General features: G+C 37.9%; 1 protein-coding gene across 14 annotated transcripts in view; it reads left to right on the top strand.

Moving 5' to 3' along the window:
- Positions 1–18,226, top strand: part of FAM184A (family with sequence similarity 184 member A) — a 113,134-nt gene that overhangs the window by 90,530 nt on the left and 4,378 nt on the right. For 11 of the 14 annotated variants that reach the window (XR_009549604.1, XR_009549605.1, XM_060190534.1 and 8 more), the window contains exons 13-16: positions 2,820–3,004; positions 3,429–3,575; positions 15,299–15,416; positions 17,593–17,697. Coding sequence is in view for 12 of the 14 variants with exons in the window: in XM_060190534.1 (XP_060046517.1) it covers positions 2,820–3,004; positions 3,429–3,575; positions 15,299–15,416; positions 17,593–17,697 (555 nt within the window). In the remaining 2 variants the exon portion in view is untranslated. The remainder of the gene's footprint in view (positions 1–2,819; positions 3,005–3,428; positions 3,576–15,298; positions 15,417–17,592; positions 17,698–18,226) is intronic. The other 3 variants (XM_060190536.1, XM_060190539.1, XM_060190544.1) reach the window with 2 other exon arrangements.

Genomic DNA, 18,226 nt, shown 5'->3' on the forward strand with positions numbered 1-18,226 from the left:
ACCAGTAACTTTCCAATTAAAAAAAAATAGTAAAGACAGTACTATAGAATACTGTCCAGTAGAACTTTCCATGATGTTGATTCAGTTTGTTTTTTTTTAATTTTTTTAAATTTTGTATTTATAAAAAAGAAACATTGACTAAACCATAGGATAAGAGGGGTACAACTCCATCCAATTCCCACCACCAGAACTCTCCCCTGATAGCCTTCCTACTCTTTAACCCTCTGTGAGTATGGAGCCAAGGTCATTGTGGGATGCAGAAGGTTGAAGGTATTCAGTTCTTTTTTTTTTTTTTAATATTTTGTTTATTTATTTATGAGAAAGATAGGAAGAGAGAGAAAGAACCAGTCATCACTTTGGCACATGTGCTGCTGGGGCTTGAGACCTCATGCTTGAGAGTCCAAAGCTTTATCACTGTGCCACCTCCCAGACCACAGTATTCAATTCTTTATCTGTGTTCTCAGTGGAAGACTAACTAGCCATCAGTTATGTATCTGTGTTCTCCTCAATGTTAGACTAACTAGCCACGTGATCCAACTATATCTAACAGCCTAGGACCCAACATTTCAGTTTTATTTAATTTCAATTAATTAAAACTTAAATTTGTGATGCCCATAATGGGCATCATGGCTATAAAAAGAATAAAACCATCATAATATAAAAATTTACTTTTTCGGGAGTCGGGCTGTAGCGCAGCGGGTTAAGCGCAGGTGGCGCTAAGCTCAAGGACCGGCGTCAGGATCCCGGTTCGAGCCCCTGGCTCCCCACCTGCAGGCAGGTCCCTTCACAGGCAGTGAAGCAGGTCTGCAGGTGTCTGTCTTTCTCTCCCCCTCTCTGTCTTCCCCTCCTCTCTCCATTTCTCTCTGTCCTATCCAATAACAATGACATCAATAATAACTACAACAATAAAACAAGGGCAACAAAAGGGAATAAATAAATAAATAATAAAAATAAATAATAAAAATAAATTTTAAAAAAATTTACTTTTTCATATAAATCTAGAACTGTCACTAGTTTACCTTTTATTTTAATATTTATTTTATTTATTTCTTCCCTTTTGTTGCCCTTGATGTTTCATTATTGTAGTTATTGTTGTTGTTATTGATGTCGTAGTTGTTAGGACAGAGAGAAATAGAGAGAGGAGGGGAAGACAGAGAGGGGGAGAGAGAGATAGACACCTGCAGACCTGCTTCACCACCTGTGAAGCGACTCCCCTGCAGGTGGGGAGCTGGGGGCTCGAACCGGGATCCTTACACAGGTCCTTGTGCTTTGTGCCACCTGCGCCTAACCCGCTGAGCTACCACCCAACTCCCTATTTTACCTTTTTTTTTTTTTTTCCTCCAGGGTTATTGTTGGGCTCGGTGCCTGCACCATGAATCCACTGCTCCTGGAAGCCATTTTTCCCACTTTTATTGCCTTTGTTGTTGTAGCCTCGTTGTGGTTATTATTATTGTCATTGTTGATGTCATTCGTTGTTGGATAGGACAGAGAGGAATGGAGAGAGGAAGGGAAGACAGAGAGGGGGAGAGAAAGACAGACACCTGCAGACCTGCTCCACCGCCTGTGAAGCGACTCTCCTACAGTTGGGGAGCCGGGGGCTCAAACCGGGATCCTTACGCGGTCCCTGTGCTTTGCGCCACATGTGCTTAACCCACTGTGCCACTGCCCGACCCCCTATTTTACCTTTTAAAATGTTTGCTCTTTGGTCAGACTTACTTTCTTTAGCTTGCAACCTTGGCTGCTATGTATGTCTGGATAGATGGATTTTTAGACATAGTACAGTAAAGGCTATTTATTGCTAGTTTTAACTTGTACTTTTATTAGTCTTTAGCCACATTTAATGATTAAAATTTACCTTCATTGCTAGGGAGTTTTTAATAAGCCACTTTATAATAGGGAGGAGTTCCTTTTACGTAGACTGACACTGAAATTGACAATTTTCAGGCCTTCAAAGCTTGTAAAAAATAAATAAATAAATAAATAAATAAACAGTAATATCTGAGGCTAGATGGTGGCACACCTGGTTGAGCGCACACATTCCAGTGCAAGGACTGGGTTCAATCACCTGGTCCCCACCTGTAGGGGGAAAACTTCGTGAGTGGTAAAGCTGGGCTGCAGGAGTCTCTCTGTCTCTTTCCCTTTCTGTCTCCCCCTCCCCTCTCATTTCCTCTCTTTCTCTATCCAATAATAAATAGAAAGAAATAAAAAGGAAAGAAGGAAGAAAGGATAGAAAGAAAGAAAGAAAGAAAGAGAAAGAAAGTAAAGAAAGAAAACAGTAACATCTAAGAAAATAGAAGGGAACTTGTCTGTCAGACAAGCTAACTGCTAAACTAGCACCAGCACTAAGGAGACAAGGAACATGCACTGATGGAAATCGCCTCCATAGATGTACTTGTTCTTTCTTGGATTCAAGGACAGTATTGTAAACATTTTACTGCAGAACTATATAATTTACTGAACGTACTCTGTATCTTATTCTCACTGCTGACATAGATTCTAAGTTGTTCTTAGACAGTTCTTCACTTGGGTATTAGTTTTCTCATCTAATATTAGTTTTATCATCTAACAGTGAGGCAATACTACTATCATTGTAGCTCTGATATTATTGAAATGGTATCCATGTAAGTATTTAGTGTGTGTGTGTGTGTGTGTGTGTGTGTGTGTGTAAAGAGAAAAAGGCAGGCATTTTCTCATTTAAGCAGTTTTCTTTTGAAGCATTGTCAGACTTACTGCCTTTGACATCCCAGCATGCATTTTATTTCCCTGAGATAAACACAGAAATATGTAGGAAATGTTTAAGAATGTTTTGTATTTTGCAGAGTAAGGAGCACATGTGTAGAGTAACAGATCTACAAGAAGAATTACGGCACAGAGAGCATCACATCTCTGACTTGGATACGGAGGTTCAGCACCTTCATGAAAATATAAGTGCCCTAACCAAAGAGTTGGAATTTAAGGGCCAAGAAATTCTCAGAATACGAAGTGAATCTAACCAACAAATGAGGTATGTCATTAACAACTGATGGGCTATATTGAATAGAACATTGCCTGAGTTTTATAATTCATAAGAATTTAATAGATAATAACAATAATGCCCATTTTATGACCATACTACCCTTCTAAAAATATTAGAGACAAGGATTTACTTTGTTTGCTGTGTTATACATAGGTGAAGTATTTATATTTTGACTAACATATTAGCTTTGGAAATTCTATGCTATGGGAGTCTTTAAATATGTTGTTTAAAAAGCATTAAAGGCGGCAACACACTAGAAGATTAGAGCAAAGTAAGTGACTTACTTTAGGTTGTTTCTGTTATTTCCTATATATTATGCCTAAAGCCATTGCAGAGTTGGTAGAATATAGAAAAAATTTCGAAAGCTTGACATCAGAATAACATTTTTCTTAACTAAAAATAAATTAAACAGGTTGCATGAACAAGATTTAAACAAGAGACTTGAAAAAGAGCTGGATGTCATGACAGCAGACCACCTCAGAGAGAAAAATATCATGCGGGCAGATTTTAATAAGACTAACGAGCTACTCAAGGAAATAAATGCAGCTTTACAAGTGTCGTAAGTTATTTACATTAAAGAAAATTGATATGTAAACAATAAACTGAGGAGTACTATGTCGAACCTCAGATCAGCTATTTGTTCGAATCTAGTTAAATGATACTTTAAAGAGAAAACTTTAGTACTGTGTTACAGATGGCAATTATGATATGTTTTGTTCTCTAAGATAAAGCAGTTGAGTGATTATGTTTTATCAGCTGCTACTGCTACAGCTCTTCCAGGGCAGTAGTAGCCTAAATGATATTATCATGCCTCAAGGAAAACTAAGATGTCTGTTATATAATGTTAAGTAAAAAGAAAAACACACACACACACACACACACACACACACACACACACACACACACACACACACACACACACACACACACCCCGAGTAGGAGATTATTGGAACTCTATACAAATACTTGCAGTACATACTTTACACAAATATTAAAAGTACTTAAAAACAAAACTGTTTAATGATATATTACTGTCTTCTAGAAAATGGATTCAGAGAAATTTGGGCACAGAGAAGAGAAGAAGGAAGACTAGACTTATTTTTTTGCATTGCTACCAGTGTTATCACTGGGGGTTGTTGCCTACAGTATCAATCAACTCCTGCACCTGTTGGCCATTTTGTCCCTCTTCTCCTTTCCCCCCCCCTTTTTTTTTCTTGTTAGGACAGTGAAATTGAGAGGGAAGGAAGAGATATATAGAGAGAAAGGGGCCGGGTGGTGGTGCACCTGGTTGAGTGCACATGTTACAATGCTTAAGGACCCAGGTTCGAGTCCCTGGTCCCCACCTGCAGGGGAAAACTTCATGAGTGGTGAAGCAGTGCTGCAGGTGTCTCTCTGTCTCTCTTCCTCTCTATCCCCCTTCCCTCTCAATTTCTGGCTGTCTATCCAATAAATAAATAAAGATAATAAAAATTATAAAAAAGAAAAAAGAAAGAGTTACCTGAAGCCCTTCGTCACCAATTGTGGTGAAGCTTACCCCCTACAGAAGCTTACCCCACGCAGTATGGTTTTGAACCTCCAGGTCCTTGCAGACAGAAATATGTGCACTAGGGGGCCAGTAGCGCAGCAGGTTAAGCACCCATGGCTGGAAGCTCAAGGACCCGCGGCAGGGATCCGGGTTTGAGACCCCGGCTCCCCACCTGCAGGGGAGTTGCTTCACAAGCAGTGAAGCAGGTCTGCAGGTGTCTATCTTCCTCTCTCCCCTCTGTCTTCCCCTCCTCTTTCCATTTCTCTCTGTCCTATCCAACAACAACAGTAATAACAACAACAGTAATAGCCACAACAAGGATAAAAAACAAGAGCAACAAAGGGGGAAAAGATGGCCTCCAGGAGCAGTAGATTTCATGGTGCAGGCACCAAGCCTCAGCAATAACCCTGGAGGAAAAAAGAAAGAAAGAAAGAAAAGAAATGTGTGCACTTAACTGGATGTGTCACCACTCGACCCAAGACTTCCTTTTTTCTATTTTATGTATTATGCTTAGATATTGTTTGGATTCCTGTAATAAGCATTTCATGGTTTATGATTTTTAAAAAATTAGTGGAGGTTAATCATCACAAATAAAATTACTGCTTATACATAGTAACTTAATATTGTAAAAAAAAAACACTGAAATTTATTAACTACTAGTGTTTTAAAACATATTTAGTAGCTCCTTTTCTTTCCTAGATTTGAATAAACTCTTATAGCATATGCTACTATTAGATGGTCAGAGAAGGTATTTTTCTCTGTTTTTCTATGCAAAAATGCATCATGACTTTCCTGACAACACAATAGTATTTAGTTCATACCTGTGGATTAAACTATGATCCAATTAACCTTGGAATTAACCTACACTAAGCAACTGCAAGGGACCCTTTCATCTTTTTTTTTTTTTTTTTTTTTTTTTTTTGCCTCCAGGGTTATTGCTGGGTCTTGGTGCCTGCACTACAAATCCACTGTTCCTGGAGGCTATTTTTCCCTATTTTGTTGCCCTTGTTGTTTTTCATTGTTGTTATTATTGCTGTCATTGTTGTTGGATAGGACAGAGAGAAATCGAGAGAGGAGGGGAAGATGGGGGGAGAGAGAAAGATAGACACCTGCAGACCTACTTCACCACTTATGAATCGACCTCCCTGCAGATGGGATCCCGGAGCTCAAACTGATCCTTGAGAGCCTTGTGCTTCCCGCTGTGTGCGCTTAACCTGCTACCACCCGGCCCTGACCCCTTTCATCTTTAGTCTTTCTTCTGATTTATGGAAAAGGCATCACAAAAATTATCTCCATGTATTTCCGTAAAGTTAGTGACTATTCTTAGTAGCATCAGTTGCCAAGTCAAACTTAACTCTTAGTTCCTGTGTGCCTTACCCAGACTCATCCAAATGCTATTTACTCCATCTACCCTTTGTGTCAGCCAGTCTGACCATTTCAGTTTCTAAGAATCTCCTGTGTTTCCTTTATAGTCTAGAATAAACTCTTAAGGCATTAATACCTAATTACCTTCTCCCAATTTAAAAACCATCACTTTATATTTCATCCATTTAAGCAATTAAGTCTTAACAGTACATACTGTTACAGGTGTGCATTTACACCCACATAGACCTACATTCACTTAAGTTGAAGCAAAAAAACAGATTCCCAAGTCATCGGCATTGACTTCAGTGACCTCTGAGATGACATGTTATTTTAATGGACAGAGACAAAATTTTCAGTATGTATCCAGTAAATGTTTTAGAAATTACTTTTTTAACATTCCCTAGATTATTTATCACTTCATAATGTTACCTTTGAAGTACTAAGGAGACTTACATAATCATTTCCCCAGTCAATGCTTTTTTGGTGTTTTCTGTAACCGGGGATAATTTATAAATCTTTTTGAGCCATAGTGAAGAACTCAGGTATCTGGCATGTAATAGAGGTCATAACCTCAGACATTTTGCAACTATGAATTACAATAAACCCTATTGCCTTACTTTTCCTTCCTGCTGGCCTGATGCTTGTTCATCAGGCAGAGACAGAAATCCTGGTGCTTACTTTATACTCTAAAAAAACAGTCTCACAAAAACAATTACCTGTTTATCTTTGTCCTATTTCCTAGGAATATTAATTTACAAAGGGTAAAGGTTATGTCATTGTTTTAACTTTTCTCTGTTTTATGTGGTTTTATACACTGGGGATTTTTCGTAGATACTAGGTAGTAACATTGTTATTCTGTATTATCATTTTTATCATGAACCACAAAATAATATTACCTTCAAGTCAAACATTTTATCTGCTTTTAGAGATCTGCCATTTGTTTTATACCTAAGTTAGATTCATGGTAACCAGCTGTGATATTTCTTTCTCACCATAGCCTGCTGTCATCATATAGCATCTAGCTTTTCAAGTATTTACTCATTTAGTGAGAAACAAATACACAAATGTGTTAGACTGTTACCATCTAATAGATTTTCCTATGACAATGAAAACATCTTAACGACTGCTCTTTCCAGTATAGTAACTATTCATCATAATGTCTGCTGAGCACTAGAAATGTGACTGTTGCAGCCAGGGAACTGAATATTCTTTTTATTCGTGGTTTATAAGATTATGAAAGGATAAGCATATAGTTCCAAACCATACCCACCATCAAAGTTCTGGCTTTCCCTCTGCACACTCCAGTCAAAAACCACTGCAGTTCTTAGAAAGACTTACAGACAATTAGCAGGATTTGTTTGTCTTTTGTCTTCATTTCGCAAATTTGGATGTTTGAGTTCTACAATGAATGAATATTCTAGATATGAATCCACCTCCTTACTAACTTCACTAACCATAATTCAAAGGAACCAAAACTCACTATCATTTAATCTCAACTTAAGTGCAAATAATCACATGTATCAGCAAGTCATCTACTGCAAAGAATAGTTTTAGATGATTGGACACTTCTGACTATGAATGTATATGTGTATTTTAAGACAAGAGAGGAAGAGAACAGTACGGTGGGGGCTAGGTTTGAACCTGGTTACACATAAGGCAAAGCTGCATATTATCCACCCCTCTAGCCCCTATCTTTAAATGTTGTCTACTGTAATCTGCTGAGTGGCTTGGCTTTTGACTGGTAATAAGCAAGGAAAAACCATTCCAGCTTAAGGAGTTTAGGAGAACTGGCATTTGAACTATTCTCATCCTATTCTAAAGGTCTAAAGATTCCCTATAGAAGTTCCCAATCAATTCATTCTGATGTTAAAGCTGTGGATTCTTGAAAGTGGGTGATAATGGAGAGACTGGTGGACAGTAAGTAGATTAGCTAGACTGGGGTTTATTGTGCAGAAGCCTCTGTAGCAGCTGGAAGCTGGAAGCTGAACCATGTTGGTCTCCAGGGGGAAAAAAAAAGAGTAAGAAATTTAAAGTTTGGAAAAGCAGCCTCAGGGTGGAGTGGTAGTTCACCTGGTTAACTGCACATACTACCATGCATAAGGACCCCAGTTCAATACCCTGTCTCCCACCTGCAGGAGGAGAGGTGAAGCAATGCTGCAGGTGTCTCTCTGTCTCTCTTACCTCTCATACCCTCTCAATTTCTCTTTATTCTATCAAATAAAATGCATAAAAAAATTTTTAAAAAGAAAGAAAAGAAAAGCTATCTCTAAATACTACAGAGATGTTAAGAGTTCTATATCACTTGCGCAGTGATCAGTAGAAAAATCTCTTCTCTGGTGCTAGGTAACTAAAGTCTTATATTTTCAGATATTCTTAGAAATTTTATTTTCTGGAGTGACATCGTGTCTTAGTAAAAGCCACTGTTGAATGAAACTGTCCTAACTCTAGGGAAAGATGGGAACAGGCTGGAAAGATAGAAACAGGCTGGGGTTATGGTTGACCTCTCAACACTCATGTCCAGTGGAGAAACAATTACAAAAGCCAGACCTTCCACCTTCTGCACCCCATATAGAATTTTGGTGTATACTCCCAGAGGGATAAATGTTAAGAGAAGATGACTAGAGGGCTCTGAATTCCAATGTCAAGACCAGGAGAGAGAGGAGGTGGGGAAAAAAGGGGGTGAGGGGAGACACTCTGAAGTAGTAGGTGTGACTTAGCAAGATAATGCAGGATCACAGAAAAAAATGGGGCAAATAGATACAGATAGGTAGATAGTTTCAAAAATAATAGTAAACCCATATGTGTGATCTTGGGAGAACTAATGCAGTTTCCAGTGGAGGAAATGGGGACACGGAACTCTGGTGGTGGGAAAGGTATAGAATTTATACATCTGTTACCTTAAAATTCTGTAAGTCAATATTAAATCACTAATAAAAAAATAAGGCCTCCCCACCTACAGGGGGAAAGCTTCACGAGTGGTGAAGCTGGGCTGTAGGTGTCTCTCTGTCTGCTTCTCTATCTCCTCCTCCTCTTTCAATTTCTCTCTGTCTCTATCCAATAGTAAATAAATAAAAAAATATTTTTAAATAATCTTAAAAAAACTGTCAGGGCATTTGTTTCAGAAGCAAAAGGAAACACTGGCTTTTTAAAAGAATTTTAAGGTAAATGTAAATATATACTAGAATTTAGAGACATAGCAGATTACTATGCAGTGGTGGTTCAGAGATTATTATTAAGTTAACTTTATATTAACTTTTTGGTGTACTTTAAAAAAACTATTTCTTCTTGAGGAAAATGCTAAGTTTCTGTATTTGAACTTAATTTAGCGATCTCTACTTGAAAAAAAAGCACTCTGCTATATCTGGATTACTTATACTTTTCAAGTTGTTTATAAAAATAAGTAATTTAGGGGGCCAGGTGGTAGCACAGCAGGTTAAGTGCACATGGCGCAAAGCACAAGGACCAGCTCAAGGATCCCGGGTTAAGCCCCTGGCTCTCCACCTATAGGGGGGTCAATTCACAAGCGGTGAAACAGGTCTGCAGGTGTCTATCTCCCCACCCACCCACCTCCATCTTCCCCTCCTCTCTCCATTTCTCTCTGACCTATCCAACAACAACAACAAGGGTAACAACAAAGGCAACAAAAGGGAAAAAATAGTCTCCAGGAGCAGTGGATTCATAGTGCAGGCACCGACCCTCAGCAATAACCCTGGAGACCAAAAATAAAAATAATAAGTACTACATACTCAGTAGTTTTTGTTGTCTATGTTTGATTTTTTAAAATTATTATTTTCATGATCTTTGTGAAGTGCTACTATGTGGGAGTTCACTAACTACCTTCTTTGTCCTTCCAGGTTCTTTCCCATGCAACAGAAAAGTTTACTGAACAGGGAACCCTTAGTGTGTTAATATGAAATTTATTGCAATTTCATTTTAGAGGCTGATATAATGGAGTTGTTATTTCATCTTTTATATGATAAAAATTCTAAAATATTTGGGGGTCTAATATTACTGTTGTTTGGCCCTAAAAATCATTTTATTGTGTTCTTTTTTTTGGGGGGGAGATCAAATTAATTGCTAGTTTTTAAAATCAGTATGAGAAATACAATTAACTAAATGTTTTTAACTCAAATTTTTAAGTACAGCATTGTACAGCTTCTTAAACATTCATATTTTGTCTCATTGTTGTCTATGAACTATCACCACAGACCTACATATTCTCAAAGCAGGGGGAGAAAATCAGGACATGCAGACCAAGGGATCAACCATCAGTTGTGGGACTATGTGAAAGCTTGGTAGAGCTTAGGGGAGCTCTCCCATCCTTGGATGGAGGTCTGGAAAGACACCTCACTTGTTAGCCTCTCTCCTTATAGAGATGCGCCAAGAGGGAAAAGTCTCCCAGACTCAGTTTCTCCTTGTTAGTCTCTCAAGCTCACAGAAAGCCTACAGGCCTCTCACTCTTAGTTTCCCCTGATAGCAGCAGGCCAAATGGTTGCCTGCTTTAGGGTTCACTCAAAGTTTACTTTGATCATAAAGGAGAGCACACTCTTATCATACACCTCACCAACACCAGGCAGTAAGACCCCAAATTCTATTTCGTTGTGTCCTTTGATATCTGTGATTTACATCAAGTTTTTTTTTTCTTCTTCTCTACCTCACCTTACTGGTTTAACCCCTATGCTTCTCTCAAATACCTTTGGATAATTAACTTGCCTGCATCATGGAGACTAATCTTTTTAACCTTTATGTATCTCATCAATTCTTGTCATACTAGCCCCCTACCATAGGGGCAAGATGACCTTTAAGAAACCTGTAATCTCTGATATATGTGAAAAATGTCCTTTGTTAAACTCAGTATAAAGACCTGTATTCTTCTCGCAATAAACAAATGTTCGTACCAGAATATTCCCCAATGCCTCTTTCTGAGTCACACAGCCTCTAGAGCCGGTGAGGGAGGGTCGGAGGCTTACCCCCCTGGTTGGAGCCACTCCATGTGAGCGCCAGCAATCTGTGACCCTAGTTAGTAATATTATATGTTCTACTTCTCTGTTCTGTTCTCTTTTTGTTTTGCTTAAGAATGAGAATCTGTATTTTGAGTAAAAGGCCTTATTCACTTGTGTGGTTTCCCTAGGGCTTTATTCATTCTTATACGCTGTTTGAGAATTTGATCATTTGTGGCTACTTAAGGCATTATTTTCTTTCTTTTTAACATTATTTTCTTAATACATGGTCTCTACTGAAAAATCTTACCCATCAGCTCTGTAATTGTAAAATCTGTGAAAATAAGACAGCATTGCTAGGTTCTTGCTGGCTTTGATATTAAAGGCCTACCTAAGTTGTACACATTGGGTAAAAAGTGTATGTTGTGAGCTCCATGTAAATACACAAAACCAGGCAGGCAGTGGCACACCTGGTTAAGCGCACAAAGGAACCACGAAAGGATCCGGCTTCAAGCTCCTGTCTCCCCAACGCTGGTCGCTTCGCAAACAGTGAAGCAGTTCTGCTGGTGTCTTTCTCTCGCCCTATCTCTTATCCCCTCTAAATTTATCCCAGTCCTATCAAAAATAAATAAATAAATAAATAATAAAATAAATGACCGCAGGAGCAGTGGATTTGCAGTGCAAGCACCGAGTCCCAGCGATAGCCCTGAAGGCAAGAAAAAAATAAAATATATAAAACCAAAACTAAATCACTGCCAATCATTCTCAACTTAGTCTTTTCTGACTTAGAAAAGTGTGGGACAGGGAGTCAGGCGGTATCGCAGTGGGTTAAGTGCAAGCCATGTGAAGCACAAGGACAGGCATAAGGATCCCGGTTCAAGCCCCCAGCAGCCCACCTCCAGGGGAGTCACTTCACAGTTGGTGAAGCAGGTCTGCAGGTGTCTTTCTCTCCCTCTCTGTCTTCCCCTTCTGTCTCCATTTCTTCCTGTCCTATGTAACGACGATGACATCAATAACAATAAAAAACAAGGACAACAAAAGGGAAAATAATAATAATAAATAAAAGGAACAGTGTGGGACAGTTGAAGTGTTAATTAATCTTGACTTGAAATGATAGTGGGATAGAGCCAAGTTTTCTTCCTAACACAGTTTCAAAAGTCAGATAACCCTGGAAATATGCTTACACCATGTTACTTAACTTATTCTCTCCTTTAATGCTTTGCCATATGTGTTTGTATAGATTCTGTCTCTTCAACTTAATTATTTTCCCCTTTAATAGCCAGGCATATTTTTGTGTGTGTGATAAAAAGATATCCTGTGTTAAAAGAAGGTGTGAGTGAAAGCACATCCTAGAATTCAAGTTCAGATCAGATCTTTATTATACATAAAGTTGGCCTATGGATTTTAACTGATTGTTTTAGACTCATTTTAACTTCTTTTTGTGACATCAAAAAGAAAGAGTAGCTTTAAGGCTTTGATGTTTAGGGTTTTGTGTTTTGCTTTGTTTTGTTTATGGAGCCTAGGATCCAGGGAGCCTGAACTTCAGCATTCTAGATCTTAGAGTTCCAGGCTGACTTTTTCATTCAGAGAGAGATTGAGAGCGCTCAGTACAAGAACTTCCCCAGTATAGTGACTTTCCTTTATGGTGCTAGAGGGACTCACACCTGGCCCATGCACCATGATAAGGCATGCACCTTACCTGGTGAGTTATCTCTTTGCCCTTTAATTTAGCTCTTTATCTATTATTTTCTAACAATTTTGTCCAACTGCTGCAAGCAGCTCAAAAATCATGTACCTTGCTTTTGATGCTAAAGGAAGTACTCCGGTGACATCTTGTGGCTACTCCTGTATTAAACCCAAATGCTTTTTCCCTTCATTTAGGTCACTGTTTCTCAGACATCTTAAAATAGAAGCTTTTGCCCATAAATTGTTGTACTATGGTAAAAAACACAAGATTGCTTTATGTGATCTTAACAGAATTATATTTCACCTATCTGCATACACAAACACACCACACTACCACATGCCACACGCCACACACACACACCAAGATAGTCCCAGTTGATCTTAAGACAAATCACTTCCTAACCCCATACTTACCACCACCCTTCCACATCCCCACCCATCACCCACTCCGAGTTGAAGTATAACCAAAGGGACTGGATTTAGAGCCAACTAAGATTTTCTGAATCTTAATCATGGCCTGAGTTAGTGGAGGGACTTACTAAAATATACAGAGATTACGGTACCACTCAGAAATTGAGAAGGGTCAAAGGTGGATCACTGAGAAGTTATTTGGTATTTGTTGAATTAATTTCCAAGAATCTTCATCAATCATAATTGAACTCAAGTTTCATTCTTTATCTTCTAAAATTAACTTAATTTTTTTCTAATCTTTGTTTTATAAAATTTAAATGACCTTTTTTCCTTCAATTAAGTCATCATTTTCAGTCTATCCTCTCCTTTTATCTTATTTTTCATATATATATGTTAGTGATTTATTAGATTATATTATAATAGGGTATATAATTCCATGTCACTCCCACCACCAGAGTTCTGTACCCCCCCCCCAATGGTAACCCAGCATTGCAAGATCTTGGGCTAACTATGATCCCAAGATTATAGTTATGGTTGACTATAGATATTGTTTTTCAGGTTCATGTGTTTCAGTTCTCTTTATTCTACTTATGAGTAAAATCATCCTATAGTTGTTCTTCCTTTTTCCTCTCCTAAGATAAGAGAAGCAGCTGCTGACTTCTTTAGGTGTTCACTAAAATCTCTTCACTTTCAGTGATGGTGCAAAAACAAAAGTTTCTTGTCACAAAAGTTTACAGGTCCCATTGGAACTAGGGTTCAGAGTCTGCTGGTCATTTACCACTATGGGAACCCTAAGTTCCTATTGGGGTGCAGAAGGAAGGAGTACTGGCTTCCATAACTGTTTCTCTGCTGGACATGGGTATAAGACTGTCGAGCCAGAATCTCAGCCTGTCTCTGTCTTTCCCTAGTAGGGTAAGGCCTTGGAGCGTTGAGGCTCACACTTCTATCCTGTCCTTTATTTATACCTTTATATTATACAGGATCTGTGCTGCCTCTTGCTCGGGTGACTTCTATTCTAGAGTCAGTAGTGGTATTCATTTCAACTAACTTCCCATCTCATTCAGGGAAGAATAGATCACATTACAATTCTCTTACCTGGATGAGCCAGTTATATGTACTAACTGACAATATATACTATATTGCCCGTAGACTAAGAGTAATGTCATTCATGTGTATCCTTTGTGCCCCTATATCATTTTGTGTTGCTTTTATATGTGTTACAAGACTTAAGTCATCACACAATATTCTATTTATGCTAAGTGCATGTAATAGTAAAACTGCATTTCCAGCACTAAGGCTGTATTGACCAGATTAGCATTTAGTATATCATTTCTTCTACAGAGAAGCTCACCTTATACATCATGCCCACATTTAGATGATTTAAAAGTGAATTCTTTTTAAAGAAAATAAAGGCCAACAAAACTTTTTTTTAAAATAATGTTTATCCCTGGTAAGCTTCTAGTAATACTGTTGCACTTGAGTCATTATGCTAAACTTACACAGAGAGATGTTTGGTTTAAAATTTGTGGATTCAGCCTAGGTGGTTGTGCACCTGGTACACCCCCATCCCCCGTCCCCACCTGTAGGGGGAAAGCTTTGCCAGTGGTAAGGAGTGTTGCAGGTTGTCTCTCTGTCTCTCTTCCTTTTTTTTAAAAAAAACTTTTTATTTATAAAAAGGAAACATTGACAAAACCATAGGATAAGAGGGTTATGGATTCTCACAGTTCCCACTACCAGACCTCCGTATACCATACCTTCCACTAATAGCTTTCCTGTTCTTTGACCCTCTGGGAGTATGGACAGGTCATTGTGTGATGCAGAAGGTTGAAGGTCTGGCTTCTGTAATTGCTTCCCCGCTGAACATGGGCATTGATCCAAGTTGAGGGCAAGGTCCTATGGGGGCCCACAAAGGGGTCTATTGTGTTGTTCCTGATTGAAATGACCGGTAACAATGGAGAGTGGGATTTGAGTTCTAGGCCCATCAAGTCTGTTTGGGAATCTCAGGACTCCCCGATTAGGGCCCCAATCAGGTGGAATGGCCTGATAGTGATAAAGAGTCATCGTTAAAGTATGCCAGTCTCTTGTCCTTATTCAGCTTTTGCAGTCCTTGCTTTGATAAGGATAGCTTTGGAGTGAGTGAAAGAACTGTAATAAGAAGTAGGTGAGGAGGGTATCTAAGTCTAAGTGGGCACTATTTCATTAGGAACTTGATACTGACTCGCTACAGACTATTGTGTATTTTTGCTTTCAGGTATATATTTTGCCCTAATTTGTGGATACATGTAGACATATGCTATATCTTATGGGACCTGGTCTATATCTAGGTTTTGGGACTAAAGGTTTTCTTATTTTTAGATTAGAAGAAATGGAAGAAAAATATCTAATGAGAGAATCAAAACCAGAAGACATACAGATGATTACAGAATTAAAAGTCATGCTTACAGAAAGAGACCATGTCATAAAGAAACTAATTGTAAGATATTTTGTTTTTAATGTAACCAATAATAATAGTAATCAGTAGACTGTTGACTGGGAAAACACTAGAAAACATTCTTAAATAGTGCTAAATGAAAATGATCAAGTTCATTAAAATATTTTTGAGTGAGGTTAAGATATACAGACCCATTTTAATTTTGGTATTAGGTAATGAGACTGTGCCTCTTTTTTCAGTAATAAGGGAAGTCTTTTTAATACATACTGAGTGCTTAGTAATCTGTCATTGCCAATGTACAGTCAATATACAGTGGAAATGTGCATGTGTATTGTACATAGAGAATTAGATGGGGCATATGGAGGGTAGCTAGCATAATGGTTATGCAAAGAAACTATCATACCTGAGGCTCCAAAGTCCCAGGTTCAATCTCCTGCACCACCATAAGCCAGAGCTGAACAGGGATCTGGTAAAAAAAAAAAAAAAAAAGAGGGGGGGGAGAGGGAGAGGGAGAGAGAGGGAGAGAGAGGACACACACTTGACAGGGCCAGGTGGTGCTGCACCTAGTTAAGCGCACACATTATAGTGTGCAAAGATTCAGGCTCAAGCCCTTTGTCCCCACCTGCAGGGAGAAAGTTTTGAAAGTGGTGAAGCAGTGCTTCAGGTCTCTCTCCCTCTCTGTCTTCCCCTCCTATCTCAATTGCTTTTGTCTCTATCCAATAATAAATAAATACAATTTGTATTTAGAGAGTTAGAATTGAGTAAGAAAAACCAGTCATGGGGCCACGCAGCAGTGCACCTGGCTAAGCACATAAATCACCATGTACAAGGACTGGGGTAGGTAGGGGTGGAAGCTTTTCACATTGGTGAAGTTAGATTAGGGATGCTGAGAAATTAATGAGAAAAGAAAGTACAGATATAAAACAATAAATATTGACTCATTAAAGCTATCATTCTTTAAAATATACAAATATTCCATAATTCATGACACTCAGTCTTTTAAAAGATGCCCTGATCATTAATTAAGACAACTAACGAAAACATTAATTAAAACAAGTGAAAATATTCAGAGTAAAACTAGACAATGCTAACCGCTGTTTATTGATTTCTTCAAACTGAAGACTTTGAACTTAATATGCAGAGTGCACAAGAGCACTTATTTATGATTTATTTTTCTTTAATGTATCTCGTTTAGCATACAGAAAAGACAGCCCAAAATTCTTGCCAAAGAAACAGATAGTAAGTTGGAGTCATGGGAGTAGACATTGGAAAGACTTGAGTACAGGCTGCTCTGACACACAATAGCAGTAAATTTTTCAGGCATCATGAACATCAAGAAATTGCTCTAGTAGATTTAATCTTTGGTCTATGAAGATAGTTATTAGTTTTCTGATTCTTAGTGAGTAGGTATTACAGATATAATTGTACTTTTCTCTCACAACAGGATAAGAATTAAGACTTCAAAAAAGAAGAGTATTTCCCAAAGCAGTACAAGCTAGCCAGTGACAGTAATCTAGGCAAAGATAGTCCATATTCTTTATTACACCCTGACTTTGTGACCTGGTGAGCACATGAGCTGATATTGATAACAGTTATTGCTAACTAGAAGGAGATGAAGAATTTAGCTCTGCCAGGACATAACCCTGCATTTTATAGCAGTATTTTATTTACTTATATGTATACTTACTACAGTCTGGATATTCAGTTAGCACACGTAGTTAGCAAAGGCAAAGAGTTTGTATGGGCTATTCACATTTTTTTCTATTCTGTGGTTATCATTGTTGCAATACATTGATGTTTTGGGGAGACTAGGCAAGATCAAACATGTTTTTGAGTACTCAAGAAAGACGCCTTAATGTCAGCTTTATATAAGTAAGCAATACTGCGCCATAAGTGTAAGGTAAGTCTGTTCATACTGTAGTCAGCCCTCTGGAACATAGATAGGACCTAAATAAAATATGTAGGCCCTATATTAAAAGAAAAAGGAATTAAAGGGTATAGGAAAGGATAAAGAGTAGACCAGGAGATAATTTGAAAGGTATTGCAAAGTTACCCAGCAACATCCTTAAGACACAAGCTATCAGGGCTAGAAATATTTGAACAAGTTATTTAAATCTTCATTCAGATTTTATATTTAAATGAGATTACATGTATACAGTTAAGTTTTAGAATATTCAATAGGAAATGTTTAAAAGTTGTTTATAATTCTTTTGAATAGGACGATAATAAATTTTATCAGCTGGAATTAGTCAATCGAGAAACTAACTTCAACAAAGTGTTTAACTCCAGTCCTACTGTTGGTGTTATTAATCCATTGACTAAGGTATGTGCAGTTACCTCTGTAAAGTAGGGATTTGATTTAAAACTTGTTAAAAGATTTTATGAACTGTTTGGAGTAGCTTGGAATAAAACTTCCAAAAATATTTTCTTAAATTTAGTAATCTAGGTATAAAATCTATAAATTCTTTATTCATTTTCTGAATGAGATATTAATATTTTATAATCTGTACTCTTTAAAATATTTCATTAACATCATAAAACACTGTTTGATTTTTCTTATGTATAAAGAAGACTGACTTCTAAGTTTCCTGCAGATAACTCGTCATTTCTTTAGTGTTCTCTATCTTTTGTGGGATCCTAAAAGAGATACTTCAGCCTTACCAACAGCTATAACTGAAAGCCTAACATCTTCACAGGCCTTGGATTGGACATGTATTTTATTGTCTAGCAGTCCTTAGAAAAGGGTTATACTTCTCTTGCTTATGGCCTTATTGGTCATTAAAACTGAACATGGTTTATTCTGATTCTTCCTGTACAATGAATAGAAATTTTGTGTAGACAAATTACATTGT

The sequence above is a fragment of the Erinaceus europaeus genome, chromosome 4 (genome assembly GCF_950295315.1).
Source record: "Erinaceus europaeus chromosome 4, mEriEur2.1, whole genome shotgun sequence".
NCBI lineage: Eukaryota > Metazoa > Chordata > Mammalia > Eulipotyphla > Erinaceidae > Erinaceus > Erinaceus europaeus.